Genomic DNA, 24,417 nt, shown 5'->3' on the forward strand with positions numbered 1-24,417 from the left:
TAATCATAATTCTGGAAAAATAAAAATCATGTTGATATGGGTGGATTGTTTCTGTGATTTGCTAATTGAGTTGATTTGAGAATTTCTTGATTAAATCTTTTGTGAAAGAGTTTTGACCTTGTGAGTCTTGAGCCTTAATGCAAAGGATGGACTGCCATGTGCCATTCCTATTTTTTCTTGAGTGACTTGCTCATATTTGTTTATACTCAAATGTTTAGCTTGATTCTTTTGTTTTGCAACTTAGGTGAATATGCATGATTTGATATGACTGAGACATTTCTTGTTTTTAACTACTTGGCCAAATAAGCCCACCTTGATATTAATCCATTGGTAGCCCCTTTGAGCTTTAAACATCCTTTTTCTTGTTTTAAGCCCATTGTAAACCCTTAAAAAGAAAAAGACCATGTTTTTCCTTATCTTAGGAAGGAAGAAAGGAGCTAGTGGATTATGATAGGATTGGTTGAGGAATAAAGTGTGTGGGTGAGTACCTCACCCACAAATTAATAAAAATGGCAAAAGGAAAAATTGTTGATGAAAAAGTGTTGAAATGAAAAAAAAATGATTGCTTTCTAAAAAAGAGAGAGCAACAAAGCAATCAACGAAAAAAAGTTGTTTTTGAAATTATGCTCCATTATTCTTCCAACATTACTATTTCAAAAACCCAAAAATTCTAAAATTTTTCCTACCTTTGCTTGGCCTCATCATAACTTGTGAAAAGTCCTCATGATCTTTGAATGCATATTTTCTGAAAGTTTGTGAATGTTAGAGTCTTGTTAAGTATTAGGAGTGTTTACTTACATGGGTATTTTGAATGAAAACACAAGCCAAACACTTGAGTGAATTTTGGTGAGAAAATACACATTTAACTTGAGTGCTTTCTTTCACAATTGAATGTCTCGTGAATTCAAAAGATGAACTCATGTGTGAAAAATAGAATTTTTCCTTTTGTTTATGCATGGTAATTTGATTTCTAGAATATTGATTTGTCTCAAGTAAGGTTCATTCCTTTGATCCAATGTTGATGTGAAATAAAATACCTCAGAACAAGTTTTGGAATTGTTCAATTTTGCCCAGGAGTGCAAAAGGATAAGTTTGTGGTTATGGTGAGTGCACATTTTTTTCCTCATTTAATGTTTAATTATGGGTATTTTAATTGAATTTGTGTGCTTAAAGATTGATTTAATTGGGATTTCCTACAATTGGGTTTATTAAGCATCATATACAAAAACATGTTAAAAATAGCTTTTTAGTTGCATAAATGTTCTTTGGATATTTTGAGGTGTGTTAGTGCAGCTACAGCTAAGTTGAGCTCATGGAGGTGTGGAAATAAATTGCTTAAAACTTCATGACACCTTAAAGATAAATCCAAGAATAGGAAATTATCAAAATCACAAAAATTCAAGCCAAGCATTCCATGAAGACGACAAGAAAAGCTTGAAAAAGTGAAGAAGTTTGGCTAAGCCAAGAAGAGAGCAACAAAATATTGGACCTTGCGGTTTTCTTTATCTGTATGGTAGAAGATAATTTGGGAAAAATATATCTTAGATATTTTATTTGATATTTTTAAATAATTATCTTATTTAATTATATCATAAAATATTAAAAGATAATAACTACCAAATCTTTTTAGATATGACAAGATCTTCTTGAATATTTTTAGTTCCACAACAAACAAATATATCTTGAAGATATTGAATTATTTAGAAGATAATTTAAGGAGATTGCAAAGGGTTGATTTGGAAAATTAATACAAATATAATTGGTTGATAATATCAATATCTAATATAATTAAATTAATTAATTAATTAAAGATATATGATAAATTATCACCAATTAGTATTTGTATTAATTTTTCAAATCAACCCTTTGCAATCTCCTTAAATTATCTTCTAAATAATTCAATATCTTCAAGATATATTTGTTTGTTGTGGAACTAAAAATATTCAAGAAGATCTTGTCATATCTAAAAAGATTTGGTAGTTATTATCTTTTAATATTTTATGATATAATTAAATAAGATAATTATTTAAAAATATCAAATAAAATATCTAAGATATATTTTTCCCAAATTATCTTCTACCATACAGATAAAGAAAACCGCAAGGTCCAATATTTTGGTGCTCTCTTCTTGGCTTAGCCAAACTTCTTCACTTTTTCAAGCTTTTCTTGTCGTCTTCATGGAATGTTTGGCTTGAATTTTTGTGATTTTGATAATTTCCTATTCTTGGATTTATCTTTAAGGTGTCATGAAACTTTAAACAATTTATTTCCACACCTTCATGAGCTCAACTTAGCTGCAGCTGCACTAACACACCTCAAAATATCCAAAGAACATTCATGCAACTAAAAAGCTATTATTAACATGTTTTTGTACATGATGCTCAATAAACCCAATTATAGGAAATCCCAATTAAATCAAGATTTAAGCACATAAATTCAATTAAAATACCCAAAATTAAACATTAAATGAGGGAAAAAAAATACCCACTCATCACCTTCTCAAAGATAATGATGCAGGAAATAAAGCCAGTGAATCCTTGGTTCTTGAAGAGGTTTCTGTTGCAGGCCAAATCCCTAATTACAAGGTTTTCCCAAATTTCTACTCCCTAATTTTAAAATTTTAATACAAATTTCTTCACCTCACTTATGTCAATTGTACAATGCTTCGTTATTTACTTAAACGTATACTGAAAAACTAAATTAAACACAAATAACAAAAAATACAAATCATTTAAAATGTTTGAAAAAAAATAACCAACACCAACACACAATATAAAAATAATATAAAAATAGGACCAAATAAATATTTAAATCTTTAAAATATTAAAATATGTCATCTTTTATGTATTACCTATAAGCATATAGTTAAGTATTTTCAAATAAAAAAAGAAAATGAACAAGACAAAACATTTTACCTTCTAACGTCCCTTTTGCTAGTGGTGAAAAATTCTAAGCTCTGCATGTTCCTCTCTGAAGGGAGATAGAAAAAGAAATCCTTGCCGGTGATTGAGTAAAGTAAATTGTAAACCTGAGAATCGGAAGAGAAGATGGAGATGGAGGAAATCACTGGCGGTGGCAACAACAGTGAGACTGAGATCCAATGGTGGTGGGGTGTGGCCGCCGCTGCTCAAATGGGTTTGGGTATGCGTTCCTTCGCCAAAGGGTACGCAGGCGATTCGCGCTTCATGCCTCTCAAAGCCTTCACTGTCGCCTCCCTCTTCGTCGGCAGCGCCGCCTCCGCCTCCGTCCTCCTCCTCCAAGCAAACGGGATCAACGGGGTATTGCTGTCACTATCATTCCATTTTCTGTTTTCTGACTATCTCGCTTTATGTTTCATGTTTGTGCTCTCTTTAGGGATCACCACTTTGTTTTGGGCGGAGGGATGATGGACAAATCTTTGTTCCATTGAATTTGAAAGAGGGTTTGATGCTTGTGGAGTGTGGTGGGTGAGGATGGAAATGTAATTTTTTTAGTGCGAATAGAAATTGACGGGGTTATGCGATTAGGTGGTTCTGGGGCGTGAATTCTAAAATGGGTTTGGTTTGTTTTTTGTTTATTGATTTCTAGTGATGACAAAAAGTTTTGCTTCTGAGCAATTTAGATTAACAAGGGAGAGAGGGTCACATTAGTTCCAAAGTTTTGTGATTTGTGTTAGGCAGTGGAATTCTAGTTGTGAGTGACAGGTCGATGAAGGGTTTGTTACTTGCAGACTGAAGTTGGATGTGAATGAAATGCCTTCTTTGTGGGAAAATCTGTGTTATCATGTAATTTTCACAGTGAACTGTGAAGTGGGTTTTGGTTTGTTTATACGTTGAAACGTTAGGTTCTTGGGCAGTGCAAGTTATGAAGAAGTTTGAGCTTGAAAGAGGATAGTAGTGTATACACTGCTGTTAGAGTTGGAAGAAAGAAACTGTCGTGTTTTAGTTATTTTGAGGTGGAACTGGAATAAGTTACTGATTTTATTCGACTGTAAGTAACTATTGTATTTAGATCATTGACCAAAGAGAAACCATTTTTAACTACAGCGAAAAGCCTTAAATATGTTTTTCCTATGATTAATGTTTGGCAGCACTGATTAAATCATGTCAGTGCATTGTTCTCCCATGGCTTTCATGAAAATCTAGATATGATAATCCGTCCCAGGCAGCTCTTGTTTGATTTGTTTGATTCTTGAGTAACATAAGTTACAAAATTACTGACAAATGGTATGTTTTTTAAATTAATCTGCAAAATGAATAAGATGCTTGTTGTTGGTGTAGTTGAATAGTGAATAATTGAGGCCAAATCAAATTTATGTTGATCTTTTTGTGCAAACTGCATAGTTTGTGTGGTTGAACATTAAAGAGAGAAGTACTTTTAGTAAACATGACTGTCATTATGACTAGTTTCAAATGAGATCAAATTACATATTAATTCTAAATGAATCTCTACATTATTTAAAATGATGGTATCAGATATATTTTTGTTCTTTGTGTTCCTTAGGTTGTTAAACAATGGAGAAAGAAGCACCAATATGCTGTCCTTGGTATTTTTGGTCAAATTGTTCCTTGACTTAAACATTGTGTAGACGTAACAAACTTGAAGTTAAAGCTAGTTTTTTCTGTGCTGTGCTTTTAACATGAAAGTATTGAGTGTTGAACATGTTAGGAATGAGAGGTGAGTACTGAGAAAAAATCAGAGGAGGTAGGTTAATGATATCCATTCACACATACACCTGAGGTCAAGGTGGAATTATCTTAACCAGGATCATGTTTTTCCTATGTAGAGTTTTTGATGTATTGTATTGAAATGCAAAAAAGGGTGCACTATAAATTGCATAATGGTCGTGAAAAAGTACCAATTGTTTAGTTACATATAAGCTAGGGGTCACTTACAGATTCTTCATTCACATGACAAAGTTATGCATTTGGTGCATGGCAAAAGTTGTAAACTTGTTTGTGTTCTTTAGCCTCCGCATTTAGCTCATTGTTTTTAAGTTTATTCCATAGTTCTGTTTAAAAATCATGTTAATTTGGGTCAATTAATTGGTTTATTTTCTCATAATAATATAAAATAAATTGAAATTGGGTTCAAATTAGTTGATTAATTCTTTGCCTTGTATTTCCTCTCGATTGCTTTGTTATTTTCCTTTGCTTTTTGTTTTGTATTTTTGTTCTAACTTTCATGGTATTACATAGATGTGATGTTCCATCTTCTGTAGCATCAATCAGTATTTCTATTATCCCTTTATCGTTTGTAAACCCTATGTAGTACAGAAATCTTTATACTAGTAATTGGTAGTTTGGCACCTTTTCCCTCTTGGCGCTTAAGTACAAACTCAATAATCCTTACTTGGCTATTTGAAATGTATGATACTACGGATGGTCATGATTGATACAAAAGAAATTAAATTGGGAGTTATATCGTAAGACAGTTTTTTTGTGTTTTTACTCACTATTACCATATCTTATTTTAAGGTGGTTTTGTTGTTAGAAACATGAAATAGAGGATGGAAAAATGACTTGTGCAATGTTTTTTGTTAACTTGTGATAAATGTCAAGAGAACTATTGATGTTCTTTTCACTTGACTGTGTGATCTAGTTCCCTTTTTCTGTGAATAATATGTCTGTTGTTTATCATTCTCAGATGCTTTATATGTAAACGTGACTATTTTCTCCAACTTTATAATATCACATATAGGTGGAAGATCTCATGGAAGCAGGCGCCAATTTAAGAGCAAAACTTGGGTTGCCACCACGTACTCAGAATAAGTAAGCATATGTTTTTAGTTTGTACGACTAACCTATATCTCCAATCTGAATACTGTCGAATAAACGTTCTGCATAACAAGTGCAAAAGGAAGAAATATTAGTGTTTCTGTTGACTGGGTTAAAATTTGGAATTTGCTAACAAATGTTCTCAGGGTACTACTTATTACCGGATGAAATTAGATAGCATTAGATAAACCATAAAAGCATTTAATATCTTCAAATATCAGAAATCATTTACATTTTCTTATTAATTACAAGGATTTAATGAACGGTATTAAATGCTTTTAAGTCCGTTTTTATTGACATTTGTTAGCTAGACTCTTCAAATTTTATACAAATATGGAGTGAACTGTTAGGAGGGGGGCTATCTTCCACCAAAGTTATTTTAGTTTTTAGGGGTGGAAATGGAGTGATAAATTGCTTAACCTTGGGTTTGTATAGAGAATTTTACAATTGCAAAGTCTCTGTTGGCCTTCTATCATTAATACTGATTTGTTTTACGTACTTGTTCATGGGTTTTTAATAACTTGTAGGTCTTCTATGAAATAAAAGTAGCATATTTATTTGCGTAGGAAAATGGATGATTCGTGACAAAAAGCTCAGCCATATCTTGTACTCATATCTGGTGGTTTGATTCCTTGGTGGATACAAAAATTATAGTAAACGTTCATGGGATGGTAGATGTAAGGGGTGGAGGTTTTATGTGCAAATTAATAATCATATGCTTTTGCCCTCAGTTCTGCCCTCAGGTTTCGCAATACCTGGCCATTTGGTGCATCAACTATCCATTGTGTCATCTGTTATTTAGTTAGCTTTCAATGGAATATTGTGAGCACATTTTTTTGGCACAAATAATGGTACCATGATTTCATGAAATGGCATCTAACTTGCCCCCTCACTGAAAGAGAAAATGTTGTTTCTCATCCATTTTAGCTGTGGTACCGTTGTATCTACCAATTGATTTTCCGTTTGGTGTTCTTTTTGTCTTGAAAGAGTTTTCGGAGAATAACTTTACAGTGTAGAATTTCGGGTATCCTTTTGGAACTTTTCATGGGATTTATTTAAAATCATGAAATATAGCAACTGAATACTCAGAAAGTACTTCAAATAAATGTTCCATTTTGTGAATGAACAATATTTGGTTGGTGGGAGCAAGCAACGACATCCTGCCACTTTCATTTACATTTATGTATAAAACCTTGTGACTAGGATGAATATAACATATGTGCTAACTTGGAGAATAGGTGCTATGAAAGTAGAAAGCATTATTGTCTTGTACTATATAATTTGGTTAATTTTATATGCTTCTTATTACATTTGTGTCATCTTTGAACAAACAATTGTCTTTGCACTGCTAATTGGATGTCGCATTTGAAGCATTCAGCGGCTACTTTGATGAAAACCAATTAACGCTTTTGGTGTAATTACAACTTCCTTTTTAGTTTGGAATTAATTACGCCATTCATACCAAATAGTGTGTTGTTATGCATATTAGTGTTCTTGTTTCAATGTTTTAAAAATGATCCTTTGGAGTAAGAGCTTGAGAATAGAGACTAACATGCTCACACAAGTTTTATATTTCAGTAGTGATCATGAATCTTGCGATTCACAATACAATGCACGATTCAGATCATGGGGCTTTGTTTGGATTCAACTATCTTATTCTAATGTAGCATAGCATTTAGAGAGACATCAGGGTGAAAAGTATGAGGTTGCAGAGTTAAGTGAGAATGATCATGGGAAAGTTTGGTTGGTGGAGTTGTGGAAAGGTGGGAGGGAATAGCTTACGCCAGTTTTATCACTAGGAGTGAGTAAATCGAACTCTCCAAAGGTAAATGCGTGATCTTTGTTGAAAATAGGCCGTCTAAGTTCTACATATCCACAGTACTGCACCTCATTTATCTCAGCATCCTTTCTTAGTGAAGAAACTGCCACCTTAACACCTTCCCCTGCAAACAATTTTATTAAGTTATTTTTTCTTACTATTAGAGTAGCCCATGGTAAAAAGGGTAAAAAATAAATATAACCAAATTAAATTATCAAGAAATGTACATTTTTGCTTACCTCTATCATAAAAACTTTATTTATCAGTCCTATCCTGTTTGTACCATCTTTGAAATATACTCGTATTAAAATAGTGCCTACATAATTATTTAGTATTTTTTATTATAGATATTTAATAAATACGTAAATTTAGTTTTGATTGTAACTTTGTTATTCTTGAATTAAAATCATTTTAATTATGTATTTAAGAGTATGCTAACATGTCATACCGTTAAAATTATGATGTCAACCATGTCAATTCAAAAGTAATAGAATAACGGCTAGATCAAATTCACATATTTATTAATGTTAGTTATCAACATTACTGCAAGAATTTGGAAACAAATAATTTCACTTACCATTATCAAAAATCATGGTTATCAAACTTGCGAGTTAACTTGTTAACTCATACGAGTTTACATGTCTGGTCATGCCTTGTGAGTTAAGTTCCAATCAAACTCGATTTTCAAGTAGAATTGTTGGACGTGGAATGGTTGTGATCGTTCAAACTAGTGAGTTTTCAATGAGTTGGCGAGTATGAAAGGGGAAAAAAATTGAAAATTTGAAACGAGATTTAGAGAGGAAATCTTATCAGATTAGGGCTTCTTTTGATACGAGGTCCGTTTTCTTTAGTTCTTTGCAACTGCTTTCGAATCCATTGTATCAACGTCTCGCACTCCCTCATTCTTCAATTTTGTTGGTCAAGTTTCCTTCACGATCTCGTTTTGTGGCTGTTGCAACTTGTTTTGTGGTCGTCATGAACTGTTCTATGGTCGTCGCGACTCGTTATGTGGCCGTCATGACTCGTTCTATGGTTGTCAGGACTCGTTCTTTGGCTATCGCAGCCCTCTGTCGTCGCGCACTCTCACTGGTTTAGGGGTTGAAAAGCTTCGTTGCAACCCTTTATTGGCATTGTTTATGTAAGTGAAATTTATTTCACTTATTCCCCATTGTTTAGTATTTTTTTTTCACAAAAAAATGTCCAAACATAGTACATGACACTATTTGATGATAAAGATAGTTGCAGAAGCTAAGCATGCTTCATTAAAGAGAAGAAAGTTAAATATCATTGATGAAGACGATGGAGAAAGTGAGAGTGTTGAAGGAGGACATAGGCTGTTTGGTTTTAAAGGAAAACAAACAATTGCCACTACTAGGAGTCCAAGAAACTATAAATCAAATGGTGAAAAAAGGATTGAAAGAAGAGGTTGATGCTTTGGTGGTTGAAGTCTTTTACACTAGTGCCATTCCTTTCAATGTAATTAGAATTTCAGAATTTGCAAAGATGTGTGAAATGATTGGTAAATATGGAGTTGGCTACAAACCACCATCTTATCAGGATATTAAAAGAAACTCTTAAAACAAGGTGTGAACAAAACAAATTTAATGCTTGAAGAATATAAGAAGGAATGGAAGGTAAATGGATGTACCATTATGTCTTGATGGTTGAAGAGACAAAAAAAGGCTTTCTATTTGCAACTTCTTAGTGAATAGTCCTATAGGGACAATTTTTCTTTATTCACTTGACACCTTAGACATTTCAAAACTAGTTGACAAAGTATTCAAGATGTTAGATGACATTGTTAAGTTTGTTGGAGAAGAAAATGTAGTTTAAGTTGTCACTGATAATGCTATAAATTTCAAGGTAGTAAGAGATTTGTTGATGCAGAAAAGGGAAAAATTGTATTGGACTCCATGTGCAGCACATTGCATTGATTTGATCTTTGAAGATTTTGAAAAGAATTTGAATGTCCATGAATTGACAATCAAGACGAGAAGAAAGATTACCAATTACATTTATGGAAGAACAATGTTGATTTCGTTGTTGAAAAAGTTCACTAAAGGTAGAGAAGGAACCGCTTGGTCATACAAAGAGAAAGAACCGTTTGCATCAGAAAAAGATGAATAATTTAGTTTATGTGATGTATAACTTGAAGTTGGAGAGTAGACAAATTCGAAAATTGTTGCTCTTCCATTCGATGACATTGAATCAAATGATGAATGGATAACTAAAGAGACAGATGATGTTGTTGAGATTGAGCAAGCTGGAGGTGAAAATGATATTCTAAATGTTCCCTTAGATGGAGCAACAATAGATCTAGTTCTAAATATTCTTGATATTGATAACATAACTTTTGATGTCAATGAGGATGCACAAGTTTCATCAGGGGAAGAGTTAGATGAAGATGATGATAGAGATGATGATGATGGAGATAATGATGTCATTAGAGGATTAGACATAAACATTTGACACTTGAATTTATATTTTACAATATTTGTATGAATTTATTTGTTTTGAGTACTTTTAAGTTATATAATTTTCGAGACTTATTTGAATTAAAATGTTATTTATATAAAATATATATTTTTCATGTGAAGTTAAACTCTTACGAGTTTACGAATTGAGTTTATTGGATTCTCTTATTTAAATTATCGAGTTTGACAATCTTACCAAAAATTATAACTATTTATCTTAATTAGTTAACGCTAAATATTTTTGTTGACATCTCGAAATCTTACCAAAAACTATAACTATTTATCTTAATTAGTTGACGCTAAATATTTTTGTTGACATCTCGAGTTCTTTATATATTTTTGTTCTTGTCACGTCATATATTATATAGACATACTTTTTTATTTTTATTTTTCTTTCCATATATAGATATAAAATAAAAGTTGAGTATCATAGAAAGACATTACGTTAAATAAAGAAGAATTGGGATGTTTACCATGTGTAATAAGGAGCAAGTTTTGAGTGGGGTATTTGTCTGCGAGGTCCTTAATTAAGTGCTTGTATCTTTCTCCTGCTTGGAACTCTGTTTCTCCCCATCGAGGAAACTGAAGTTTAGAAGGCAGAAAAAGTTTGAATATTAGCATGGATGGATGCATAGTTCGAAATTACGATATGATGTTGAACTCCAATGTACCTCTTTATACACCCTTTCAACATTTTTATCCACTACCTCAGCTGGCAGCATGGCTTCACACTCTGCTATATCAAACCTCAAGTTTCCATCTTTTGGAGCAACATTCGGACGAATAGCCTTGCTGTTCACCATTTCACACAATCCATACTCAACCGACACCTGCACTTTAAACAACATACATCTTTAATTCTTACAGTTACAACTTTACTTTTAACTAATGTTTTCTCTTTTTCATCTTTTATTTACATATTTTTGTGTTGGAACAAATTAACAGGTTCCAACATTCATCCAACACCTTTGTTATGAACGAGAGGTGTGTTGGCATTTCTGAAAATTTTAAAAAATAATCCAAGTATTATCAAGTATCGTAATGTAGATGCACATATACGATATCTGTATCGGATACAACATGTATCCGATATGTCCATATATTTATTTTGAAAATAATAAGATACGATACGTGATAGATAGATACACGATATATAAATATTAAAAAATGTACAATAATTCTTAACATAATCAATATATGATTGTTATTTTGTGCATTCAAATTAAAACTATATGTACTAAAGTTGTTAACATAAAAAATATAAATTATTGACATCATAAAAGGTATCACTAATGTTAAAGATCAATTTAGAGACTAATTATTTTTGTAGTCAATACCTTGTAGTTAATGTTAGTGACTAATTTAGAAATCAATTATTTTGGTAGTAAAAACTTTGGTAGCTAAAGTTAGTGACTAATAATTTAGAAACTAATTCATAATAAAAACTTTTTTAATTATCAATTTAGAGATCAATTATAATATTTTAAGACTATTTTAGTTGTCAATAATTTTTAGTTTTAAATTGATACTTAAATTGGTCATTGTATAAAGACATTATTTATTGTCACTAAAAGTGATCATTATTCAAAGATTTGGTAATAGTGTACTATGACTTTATAATTAGATGTTAGACATCGATATGTGTCGAACACAAATACATGACCCAATTCATATCATCACTATAACATCATAAAAGGTATTTTTTAAAATATATTTTAAATTAACTTCTCTATTATTTCGATATATGAAATATCTATAACAATATATAAAGATGATTCTCTCTTTTGTGTTCATATTTCAAAATTCCAATTTTACCTTTAAAATATAATTATTTATTAAATTTTTGAAAATTGACCCTTATGTTTACAAGTTTTTTATAAAATCGTCTATCTCTACTTCTTCTCTTTTTCCTTATTTATAAATTTTTATTCTCATCTTTTTTGATATATTTCATTTTATTTTTAATAAATATAATTTTATTTTATATATTAACTTAATAACATTATAATATTATTATCTACTAATATAATATTATGCATATGTAAAAAATACGTCCAGGCACGATAGCATATGTGTTTAGGCTAATTAGAAATAAATAAAAATCGAATGAACTAGTTACAAGTAGAGTTGTCAAAATGGGTTGGAACCCGCAAGCCAACCCGGGTCATCACGGGTTCGGCCGGGTTGGTTGAAATTTTTTCACAAATTTCAATACGGGTTGATTTTTGACTCGACTCATCTAGAACCTGGCTCATTCGAGTTGAACCCGTGATGAGCCGAGTTGACTCACTAGCCTGCAGATAAAAGGGTCACACAAGTGTTTTTTATTAAGTTGGGGTTTACATTTAGGTCATGTCAGGTTATTTTTTTTAACCAACACATAAATAATTTGTATTTTTTTATTTTGGTTTGTATTTGGATTGTATTAAAGTTTATTTAGATTTTAATTAGAATTATAATTTAGTTGACTGAAAAATAAATAAAAAAATTGTATTTTTTTAATTAAGTGAATCCGTGAACCAACCCGTTTAACCCGCTAACCCGTGGTAGGTTGGACCGAATTTAAATTTTTTTGACTCGCTAAAAGTTGAACCAGGTTGGGTTAACTTACTAAATCGTCAACCCGTAGTAGGTTGAGCTAGGTTAAACCGATTATCCGTTTTGACATCTCTAATTACAAGAAAGTTGTCGGTGTAAAGCTTCAGACATTTGATATAAGTTTAATACTTTGTTTTAATCTCTATTATTAAAAAATATCAAACCACTTTTTCTCAATTTTTATTAACCATGTTAACAGTTAATAGAGCCACAAACTAAAATAAAACAATCTGACCTTGACTTCGGAAGGGTCAACTGAAACACCATCCCCGGTGGTGCTGCCACCCTTCTCTACAGTGGCGAGAGACTGGACGAGTTCCACGGCGGTCTGGAGGCAGCGGAGGAACGGCGAAACGAAGACCCGTCGGATCGGAAACCCGAGACTCTCCCGGAGCCTCCGGCCCGTTTCGAGCGCCCGCCGCCGGCCCGGTTCGGCTAACGGTGGATCCCACGGCCGCGCCGCCGTGGCGGCCCACGACGGTTCTAAGTTGTCGAAGCGCTCGCCGTGCCTCATTACGACAACGCTCTGGAACGAAACGGCACCGTGGTTTCCTATGGAACCCATTTTGACGGAAGCTGCAGAGATAGAACGTGTTTGCGTTTGGAAAATTGTAATAGAAATTGAGGATCGTGCTTCTTTTCTATGCACACTATTATAGACTGTGTTCATGAAAGTGCTTTCCAATTTCCTCAAATATTGTCTTATATGAGTTGGCATTTTTGCAGAAAAAAACACTTGAAAATGAATGAGAGTTTCATACATGCTTCTACCTACCTGCCCTTTCAATTTTTACCCTCCCACTTTTACTTTTTTATACATATTTATACACCCATTAATCTACATTATACACTAATACACTACTTAATAACAGTAATAATAATAATAGAGAAATGATTATCAAATAAGACACAGAGAGATAGAGTTTAATATATTATTAATCATAATACTACAATAAAATAAATTAATTGTTTGAATCTAATGGAACAAAAACATTCTGAAGTTTACAAAACAATATATAAAACATTAATGCAATTTAAAAAAGTTTAGAAATAATATTTGAAAGATTTTTCTATAAAATGACCTGTACATAAATTAAAGTAATTTAAAGAAAGATATTTTTAACTTTTTTTTTCTTTCTATTTTTCTCTCCTAAAAACTTTTAAGAAAATTCGTTAAAAGATACTACTAATACTAGTTTTTTTATCGTAAGTTAAAATTATCTATGTAGTTTGTTGAAAAGCAAATTTCTATAAAAAAATCAGTAAATAAGTTTTAAGAGTTACTCTGTTCTTCGAATCATATCCTTTTAATATAAAAAGCTTTGAATATATGACCTTTGTTTAAAAAAATGAATCTAGTTTTATCGGAGTGAAGGATGATATCATCAATTTCACTTCATTTGAAGTTTAAAATTTGTAATAATTTAAAACAATCCTACGTCATTCTCTATACGGTGTTTATAGCAATTGAACTTAAAAACTAAAATAAGATGAAGCTTAACATACTTGTAGACAGTGATCGAAAGCCAGCTACTTTATTATACACCTGCAACGTATAAAACATCTTGTAACTAAAAAGTGAAATGAAACATGCCTTACAGTGGGAAGAAAAAAAACATAAAGTTGATAATGCAGAAAGAAAATGTGAAGACCTTAGAATTTTTGTGCAGAATGGAAGGTAGGTTAGAGGTGGCAGAAAGAGAGAAAAGGTGAAGTAACCTTAACGAAGGCATGGAGATGAAGAAAGATGAGAACACAGGAAGATGAGAAATACAGAGAAAGAGAGAGCCTTTGAAGTGCTGAAACAAATGAGAACGTTAAATGCTGAAAATTTTGAAGGCGTGTGAATTTAAGAAGAAAAGGGTCGAAGACAGAAATCGAGGAAGGTTCGTGAAGTGCGTTTGTGATTGAAATTGTCAAGAAAATAGTGCTTCCTTTTGTGACAGTATTTTGGTGTTCAAACCCCAAAGTCACTTCATTGACTTTGATTCCTCTTATCTGCGCGTCTGCATCACTTTCAAATTAAGATTCATCAATGTTTTGTTTTCATTTGTCACTTTAATGGAAAATAATCAGATCTTATTACCGTTATAAATTAACGTTCAGTATCAATAATAAAAGGAAAGTAAGTCTTACAATTAACAAAAAAACTTCTCTTTTTAAGCACTCATAGGTTTCAGGTATGAGATTCAATTTTTAACTAAAAATATATTTAAATTAAAACATAAAAATTATGTGCGATTTAGTCCAAATATGAATCAAACTTGTAAGGCCCACTTTTTCCCGCCCTAATTTAAAAAGGGCTGCCCCATGTGAGTTGAGTCTAAGGGCTGGCCCAAAGAGAAAAACAGACCCTAAGTCTACCCTAATCCTAACCCTCTTACTCACTTTCAGAATCTGCCATTTTGCTCTAAGAGCTGCAGCCGTTACTCTGTTAGGGTTTGCTTTCCCGTCTCGGACCTGTTCGCTCGAAGCTCGTTTCTACTCAACGTAAGTTGCCTCTCAACTCATATTCTCCCTTTCTTAGTGTAATCTCGAGTGTTATCAGTGGAGTTTTCGTAGTGAATCCAATCCTAAGATCTGTTCCACTGTCTTCCAGTTCTAAGCCTTTTCCTAGAGCTGCTGTGTTTCGTGGTTGGTGTCGGAGTACTATGCTAGCTTATTCCAGGTAAGAGAAGTTAGAACCCTTTTCTGTTTCATGTGCTTGTCTGTTGTCTGGTTGGTGTTTTGTGATTCTTGAACTGGTATGCTACTCTGAATGCGGGGAAGGATTGGTAATATTGCATATGCGTAAAATATAACTGATACAGGTGCGGACATTGGCAAAGTCTGATAATCTCGTCCAAGCGAGCTTGTCTTGCCTAGGCAAGACTAGCAGAGGTTTCGCCCAGGATTCCTACGTGAGGGGTCGCTTAAGCGAAGAGTCCCCGTTTTGAGCGACATGCATTTTCGCTTAAGCGAGGAGGGCTCGCCTAAGCGAGACCCCGCAAGGAGCCACTGTTCCCACTCCTCGAATTCTCACCTGAGTGAGGGGAGTCCGCTTGAGCGAGGGAAACCTCTTGCCTGAGCGAGTATCCTCAGATTGAGCGAGAGTTGGACGAGGATGCACCCCATACTGTTTTCGCTTTGGAGTGGTGAGGGTAGGGTGTCATGTGAATTAGAGTTATACGATAAAGGCAAGCGAAAAACAGACGCAAGGAATTTCAGTGGAGGAAGAGTTATAAAATTGCTCTGAAGTAAATATTAGAATTTTCGCTTTGGAGTGGTGAAGTTCCCTTTTGCTTTTGGGTCTGAAGTCGAACTTGTATTGATAGTTTCTAATTGGAGACTTTATGCTAGGATTGTGAAATAAGAGAAACAAGTGAAAGAGTTGTTGGAGACATAATGGTATAGACTCAGTATAATCACCAGGATGACTGCAAGTTTGGTGAATCTTTGAAAAGAAGTTGTGGTGTGTCAAGCCGTTCAAGAATGGTATTGACTAAGGTTGGAGTGGCTAATAAGGAATATGGTTTTAAAAGGATAGATACATTGTTGAGAAAATGGAACACTAAGGCTATCAAAAGAGGAGTTTAAAAGGGTTCTGCAAGTTTTATAGGGGTCTCGAGGAAGGTTTCTCAATGACGATTGCTTCCTTGTCATGGCGGACATGAAATGATCATTATTTTGAGTAAACAAATGAGTGAGCTTGGGTAGGGATCAGAGTAGCGCAGCAGGATGATGGCAGATGATGCTTAGAAATGGTAAAAGGTGCGCGAGAAGAACTATCTTATTCAAGACCTAGAGATTACTACGAAGACCAGTTCTTTAAAAACATCAAAGGTTTCGTTCTTGTGAGTATCGGGTAAAAGTGTGCAATGATCATTCAGAGTTGGAAGTGTAGGGTTGCGTAGAGGAAGTTGAACCAAGGAAATGAGAGGTGGTTGGATTATGTTTTCAAGTTAGGGTACCGACCTTGAAGTAAGGAAGTAAGGGTAGGTGTTTATTTCTAGAAGAGAATTCAAGATCTAGGCTTGACAGGGTAAGGGTTGGCGGAGAAGTAAGTGTCTAAGTCGGGAGAAGGAGATGTGAAAAGATTTCCTTGGTCTAGTTATTCAACTAGGACAAGTAAGTTTCTCAAAGAGGTTGGGGAAAAAGCCAAATCGGGCAATCTTAGTTTAGGCGTATCGTAGGATTGCTTAGTGCAAAACAGACTAGAGATTTGGAGTCAATGGAAGTTATGGTACTGTGGTTTGGTGGAATGATGGTTACGAGCTAAAGGATCAAAAATTAGGATATGATGCCAAAATGATATGGCGATGGAATCAGTTGAGAGTTTTAAATTGGAAATGGAATAACTCAGTAGGGAACTTTGTTGCCTTGGATGAAGCCAACAAAGGAAGTAAGATGTTATGAGTGTCGTTATGCGTAAAAGGGGTCAAGAGTGTTGGTGGTGGGCAGTTGGCTAGAGCTCAAGAGTGATGGAGAAAATGCCTAAAGGAGAGAACAAAGTGATGTGAAGTGATAACTACATGCTTTAATTTGAGACTTGAAGTAATCTGAGACTTTGATAAAAACCTACAAGAGGTAACAGAGAGCATATGGTAGACGAGTCAGTATATTAGATACAAGTTGGTTGGCAAGGTATGAAGGAGCATCCTAGATTTGAGGTTACAGGTTCGGAGTTACTTCGAGAGTAGTGACTAAACCACTCTACACGGTTGAACACATATCCCTCAGCACAGAGGCAAAGTTTCTAGTGACTATAGGCATTTGAGTCGTTATATCAGTCATGTCTGAGTGGTGGTTCTCAGAGGAGACAACGAGAACGTAGTTTCTTGCTACCTCCTCGATGAATTTTCAGGGAAGAAAATTTTTGTTGTTGGGGAGAATGTAAGGCCCACTTTTTCTTGCCCTAATTTAAAAAGGGCTGCCCCATGTGAGTTGGGCCTAAGGGCTGGCCCAAAGGGAAAAATAGACCCTAAGTCTGCCCTAACCCTAACCCTCTTACTCACTTTCAGAATCTGCCCCTTTGCTCTAAGAGCTGCAGTCGTTACTCTGCTAGGGTTTGCTTTCCCGTCTCGAACCAGTTCGCTCGAAGCTCGTTTCTACTCAACGTAAGTTGCCCCTCAACTCATATTCTCCCTTTCTTAGTGTAATCTCGAGTGTTATCAATGGATTTTTCATAGTGAACCCAATCCTAAGATCTGTTCCACTATTTTCCAGTTCTAAGCCTTTTCCTAGAGCTGCTGTGTTTCGTGGTTGGTGTCGGAGTACTGTGCTAGCTAATTCCAGGTAAGGGAAGCTAGAACCCTTTTCTGTTTCATGTGTTTGTTTGTTGTCTGGTTGGTGTTTTGTGATTCTTGAACTGGTATGCAACTGTGAATGCGGGGAAGGATCGGTAATATTGCATATGCGTAAAATATAAGTGATGCAGGTGCGGACAGTGGCGAAGTCTGATAATCTCGCCCAAGCGAGCTTGTCTCGCCTATGCGAGACTAGCAGAGGTTTCGCCCAGGATTTCTACGCGAGGGGTCACTTAAGCGAAGAGTCCCCGTTTTGAGCGAGATGCATTCTCGCTTAAGCGAGGAGGGCTCGCCTAAGCGAGACCCCGCAGGGAGCCACTGTTCCCACTCCTCGAATTCTCACCTGAGCGAGGGGAGTCCGCTTGAGCGAGGGAAACCTCTTGCCTGAGCGAGTATCCTCAGATTGAGCGAGAGTTGGGCGAGGATGCACCCCATACTGTTTTCTTCTATGTTAATTGGGTGAATATCACATGTAGGACTGGGTTATTGTGCTAAAGTATGTTCTAAATGTTTATGCATGAGGGATGTGGTTCATGAGTTATGAACTGAGTGATTTTGTATGCATGAGATGGTAACGTTGAGATTTATGAGTTTTACATGATGCGAGTATGATATATGTATGAGATGATTCATGGCATTGAAATGATGAGTTTGGCATGAGTTCAATACGAGACATGAAAGGGTTGGTATCAATGTGGCATGATAATGATATGAGACGGAGTTCCATATTCATGGTTCGAGAATAATGAGTTGGTATGGTTTGGCTGGGAATACGGAAGAGGTGAATTATGAGAAACTGTATGTGATGTATATGTATATATGTGTATACGCATGTTGCTCTCGTTTGATTGATTAGGAATGTTGGTCTGTGTCAGTGCGTAATTCCTTGGGATTTCTAGGTGAGATTCTCAGGGTCGTGCTTCAGTGGTCGGGACGTAATCCCATGGCCCCTGTTAGTGGGTGACCATGGTGGTGCCCCATCTGTATAACTAGGTAAGGATTCAAGGTAATTTGCATCCTGGCACTTTAAGGAGTCAGTTAGTCTCACCTAGAGCGGACTGGCTCTTGTGGTGAGAGTAGCAGGAGGCCTGAAATTCATTAAGGGCTAACCTTGTGGTGAGGGAAAATTGATTCATTGTAACACTTGTAACACATAGCTCGGGGGTGAGCAGCTCGGGGGTGAACAGAGGTATCCACCACAAGTGCAAGCATCCGCTGAATCTGACCAGGTTATACGTACCCGGATGAGGCCAGTCGAGTCTTAGTGTATTGTTTGGAAGGTCGTAACATGCTTGTATGGCGTATGTATAATGGACTATGAATATGTATCTGACTTCTTTGATGAAATAGTTTTTGGCTCTAGCTTACCCTTTGCTTGTTTGATTGTCTTGTGTGGTACTTCTCCTTTGCGATGATCATCGAATTATTGATGTGAGCAGAAACGATATGTCCCCGCGGTCCACAGGGGAATGGTGACTCCACTGCGTATCCCGCCTGGACTGGATCCTGATCCATGATCTTTCTTTTAGGGCCACGACCCATGTAGCATCTGTCCCTTACATTTCAAGTTAATTTTTGTAGAATATTTAGTAACTGTTTCTTTTGGCATCGTTACTCGTTTTGGTTGGTTGTATGAAGTTACTTTTAAACTCCGGGACTGCGCTAAGATATTATTCTAGTGTGACACTTCGTTTAATTACGCTATTAATTAAATGGGACGTTACAAAACTAAATTTTAATGTTTGGTTGGATTTATTTTACAAATTATTATATAACTTTTTATTAGTATATGTATTTAATTTTTTATTTATTTTATGATAACTTAATGTTATATTGTGATGAATAATTTCGTTTATAATTCATTTTACTTGGACATTTGTTCTTTTTAACCTTGGACATTTTATTATTTGAAACTAAATATAAATTTAAACATATTAGATATAAATAAGCAAGAAGAGTAATATACAAGGAGAAAAAAGTATTAACAAATAAAAGACCTACAATTATATTTTTTTAAAATTTGGGTTGAAAATATATCATGATTTCTTGTATTTGTGTGATTATATATATATATATATATATATATATATATATATATATATATATATATATATATGTATATATATATTATTATTAGTTTTCTAAAAATTGATTCCATAATGAACACCCATATTTTTTTACCCCAATTTTTTATGCATCGACTAAAATTTCCATACTATTTAAATAAAAAGTCCTACACCTTTCAGGCTTATTATGCCTTTGCTACTGCTGATGTTGCGGTTGAAAAAGATCTATTGGCATCTTCATCTATTATAGGAAACCATTATCTTGGTCGTGGTAGTTTGATCTAAAACACATCAAACACCTTTCAAATTACGTGTTTCAAATAGTCTTTGAAATGTTATATGTGAATGTTTTGCTTGAACTATGTAAGAAAATAAAAAGTTATTTTTTATGTATTCTCTGGACAAGTGAACCAAATCAACAGTGTCTTATGGGAAAATAGTTCTCATATCCGGAGGAACCAACAAATACTATGATTCCTGAACTAGAATAAAAAATAAATACTGCATGATACACATCAAAATACAAATTTTACAAAGATTCAGTTCATTAAAAACTAAATACAATAACAAAAACGTTATTTTAACACCATATATTTAACTTATTTTTGTGAATAAATAAATGTTTTTGTGAATTTTGAGTGAAAGGTCGCATGTGTGGTGGGTCGATTGAAAGGGTTCACTAACACAAAAAGTTCTTATAACGTTTATTATTTTTGACTTTTGACATCTGTGAAAATACCGACGTCATATTGGGTGACGTTAACATTAACGTCTAAAAGAAAAACTGACATTACTTAACGTCGAATTATGGGTGACTGACGTTCCTTAATGTCAGTTCGATCCCTACTCGACGTTCAACTCGGGCCATCTGGATGAGAAAAACTGCTGAAATTGACATTTGTCCTTGGACAGACAGGCGTCAAAGGACGTCGGGCAGTGCTATAGCCGATGTCCTTTAATGTCTGTCAGTGCAAGGACAAACATCAATTTCAACAGTTTTTTTTTAAAGTTTTGTTGTATTTACAAATTCTCACATATGAAAAACAAAAAAGTTCCAGAACAGTTCACATTATATTCCAGCAACGTGGTAATTTTAACTAATAAATGTAAAGTTGTCCAAACTTTTACAATTACCACAAAACTAAAAGTTTCATCAAGAAATTGTTCAAAAACATTTTTAAAATAAAATTCTAATGTTGTTCAATGGCCTAACTTCATTATTCCAATAAATATACTGCCCACTCTTGTCTTAGTGTATGGATAGTATCATCTGATAGAAGTGATGGATTCTTGAAGTGATTGATTGTTCTTATCCAAGACATGACATAATATCCACATTCCCATGAATCTTCTTGCTTGTTACACTAAAGATGACAAAGAAAATAATCACATCAAGTTCATAAGTTGACATGCGGAAATTAATAACTTGATAAATGAATGAGTTACAACCTTTGGGTATAATACTTTAATCTGTTGTGCTTTGGGCTTACCCATAACTCTAATGAAATTTTGGAATCATAAAATATAGGTTAGTTTTAATATAACTAAATACATGATATTAAAAAAAAGGGTAATATATACTCTTGTAACATATTTTTCAAAGCATTTTCAAATTGTCCGATCGAACAATTCAAGATTTAATACAAACGATTAAAAATTTAATCATTTGTACTAGATCTCAAACGGGAACTAAGGTAAAATTATTTTAAAATGCAACCCATCTAATAATAATTCTAAATTTTATTCAAAATTTATCAAAAATCATAATTTTTCTAATAAAAAAAAGTCAACAAATATAAAAATTAAAAGCATACATGAACTAGAGGAAAATGAAAAACTAACCTCTTGTAACAAAAACAACGATGTAGATAGAGGAGTGTGGGCTGCCGGCAAACAAAACTTTACGGTTCAAAGGGGAAGAAAACCCTACATTTATGTGAAATGGAGACCAAAACGAAATCCAATAAGTTCAAAATGCTTAAATTAGTGCACAAAACAAAACCCAACAAGTTTCATGGTGGAAAACTCACCTGCGGAGGTTGTGCTGGCTAGCGGAATGCGGAGGAGAGCTCACGGGGAAGAGGAACAATGGTTCAAAGGGGAAGAAAACCCTGCATTTATGTGAAGTGGAGACCAAAACGAAATCCAATCGGTTCAAAATGCTTAAATTAGTGCACAAATCAAAACCCAACAAGTTTCATGGTTGAAAACTCACCTGCAGAGGTCGCGCTGGCCGACGAAATGTGGAGGAGAGCTCACGAAGAAGAGGAATAGTGGCGTTTGTGTGTTGTAGATATGAAATTTAAGGCGCGGGAAGTCAGTTATGCATATACCTGACATTTTGGTTGGTAGCTTGTGTAGGGCTTCAAGGGCTTTGAAGTATGAATCAAATACAAGTCACTTATGTTAGTTTTGAAATGGTTGAAAAGCCAAGAAGGTGGGGTTGAATTGGCTAGTTAAAAATTTAGGCTATCTTTGCAAACTAAAAACCACCTTTGATTGAATCAAATAGATCACCAAGTTAGGATGCAAACAGTATTGAACTATACACTTTCAATCGATCAAAAACAGAGTTAACAGATTGATTTTACTAAACAGATTCTGTTCTGGTATAATCAATCGATTGAAACTGAAAAACAGTCGACTGAAATACTGGGAAAAATGCAGAAATGCGAATTTGAATTTTAAACCAGAAATAATGCTCAAGAATGATCAAGACCAGTTCCAAATGATTATACAAACATGTACAATGATGCAGATGCTATGAAAACATGCAAGAACATGAAAAAGATGATTAAAGCACAAGTTCTTGAAACTTTAAAATGAAATTGCAAGAGAGAAAGGTTAGAGAAGAGAGGACACCACGAATTTTTATACTGGTTCACTCAAACCTGAGCTACATCCAGTTTGTCAAGGCAACCTTAGCTTGACTTTGCACTATTTCAAAAGTTTTACAATGTATCCACCCTTACACTTCGAAAATATGCAAAAACACCACAAAAGACTCTTGAATCACACAAGAATCACACCAGCACAGCAAGAACCCTCTTGCGGACTTGGAAAGCCACCAGACACACACACAAAGCTTGAGAAAGATCAAACCTTAGTGGTAGCACAACCTTGCCTACCACAAACCACTTTCTTCAAGCTTCAAACCAAGCCAAAAGCTCCAAGAATTGATCCAAGATCAATCTTCAATAGCTGCAACACCTATGATCATGAAGGAGAGAGTTTCCACAAGTTTCTAGGACCAAATCGTGCTCTAAAATGATCAACATCTCTCTTTCAAAAATCACAGCTTAAATAGTCAAACTGTTACGAAATTCAATAGGTTGATTTTCAAATCAATCGGTTGATTTCACTTGACTTAAGTGAAATCAGTCGATTAAAAACTAAATCAACTGATTGAATTTGTTGCAGTTTAAGACTACTGCAGCCAACCTTTTAATCTGTTAAAAAGTCATTGAACAGATTAAAAGAGACATTTTAACCTGTTGAAAAACCATTCGACAGATTAAAAACACAATAAAGACCAACCTACATCTTATTAATGCTATAAGGTCTACAACATGAATTACAAACTACAAATACACTTTCTTATTGATGTAACTACATGGAGAGCACACGTTCCAGCCTTGATCACCATGGATATCATCAAATCTCCTTTCCTTCATCAATGTAGGCTTCATTCCAATGGTAATGGCTTCAAGATAGTTCAAAAGAACTTCATTCAATCTTCAAGAAGCAAACCACATTGGCTTCTCATGTCAACAACTTTCATGTAATTGGATGTGTGTATATGTTGCAGGTAAAGCTCCATTGTCTAATTTTGATGTTAATTAATTAGTTTGAAGTTGTACATTTTGGTGTGGCTAATTCATTTTCAACGTTTCAGTTATGGTCGTTTGATCATATCCTTCTTGCAACGGAAGGTTTAATTTCGGAATAACAAAGTTCCCACGATTGTTGCACTAGATGAATATTAAAGTGGGTGACAAATTAATTAAAAGTGCCTTTCATATGAAATGTTACTCAGGTCCACCTTAAATTTGGCAGTGCTCCCTAGTTGCGCATTGTAGTCATGACTTTAGCATTCAAAGTAACTGAAAAGTACACAATTCATGCATGAACATTGAGTAACGCCTGATATATCAGAAAGTTACAATTACAAATCATTTTCCCACCATCCTTGAATATGTTGTATTTGGTCCCCACATATGTATGGCCTAATCACTTTGGTACTTAGTGACTAAAAAGTAATTTGTTGTTAAAATGAATGTGATTTTGGACATTACCATGTTGTTACGAATTATCCAAAGACTATGACAATATGTAACAAATCATATGAAGGACCAACATAATCAAATAACGTGGAACATGACAAAATTTTTTGGTTCCGTTGTGTTTGAATTGGTGTTC

At 34.3% G+C, this 24,417-nt stretch overlaps 2 protein-coding genes across 6 annotated transcripts; one reads left to right on the top strand and one right to left on the bottom strand.

The window, feature by feature from the left end:
* Positions 1-2,910: 2,910 nt before the first annotated feature.
* Positions 2,911-6,626, top strand: LOC114185369 (StAR lipid transfer-like protein). 2 transcript variants are annotated; one of them, XM_028073058.2, is made up of 3 exons: positions 2,911-3,278; positions 5,680-5,750; positions 6,284-6,626. In XM_028073058.2, the coding sequence occupies exons 1-3, from the start codon at positions 3,048-3,050 to the stop codon at positions 6,297-6,299; spliced, it is 318 nt and encodes a 105-aa protein (XP_027928859.1). In that variant the 5' UTR covers positions 2,911-3,047; the 3' UTR covers positions 6,300-6,626. The 2 variants fall into 2 exon arrangements, with proteins under 2 accessions (XP_027928859.1, XP_027928858.1); XM_028073057.2 differs by having other exon boundaries at positions 6,323-6,626.
* Positions 6,627-7,290: 664 nt separating this feature from the next.
* On the bottom strand, positions 7,291-14,535 carry LOC114185368 (uncharacterized). Of its 4 annotated transcripts, none has more exons than XM_028073056.2 (6): positions 14,367-14,535; positions 14,154-14,193; positions 12,883-13,223; positions 10,721-10,879; positions 10,523-10,631; positions 7,291-7,699 (listed from the first exon to the last, which is right to left on the bottom strand). In XM_028073056.2, the coding sequence occupies exons 3-6, from the start codon at positions 13,210-13,212 to the stop codon at positions 7,485-7,487; spliced, it is 813 nt and encodes a 270-aa protein (XP_027928857.1). In that variant the 5' UTR covers positions 13,213-13,223; positions 14,154-14,193; positions 14,367-14,535; the 3' UTR covers positions 7,291-7,484. The 4 variants fall into 4 exon arrangements, with proteins under 4 accessions (XP_027928857.1, XP_085529920.1, XP_027928856.1 ...); XM_085673794.1 differs by having other exon boundaries at positions 12,883-13,252; positions 14,156-14,193; positions 14,300-14,525; XM_028073055.2 differs by having other exon boundaries at positions 14,300-14,524.
* Positions 14,536-24,417: the final 9,882 nt, after the last annotated feature.

Source organism: Vigna unguiculata, chromosome 5, assembly GCF_037176805.1.
Source record: "Vigna unguiculata cultivar grain cowpea cultivar isolate G323 ecotype 2 chromosome 5, ASM3717680v1, whole genome shotgun sequence".
NCBI classification, from domain to species: domain Eukaryota; kingdom Viridiplantae; phylum Streptophyta; class Magnoliopsida; order Fabales; family Fabaceae; genus Vigna; species Vigna unguiculata.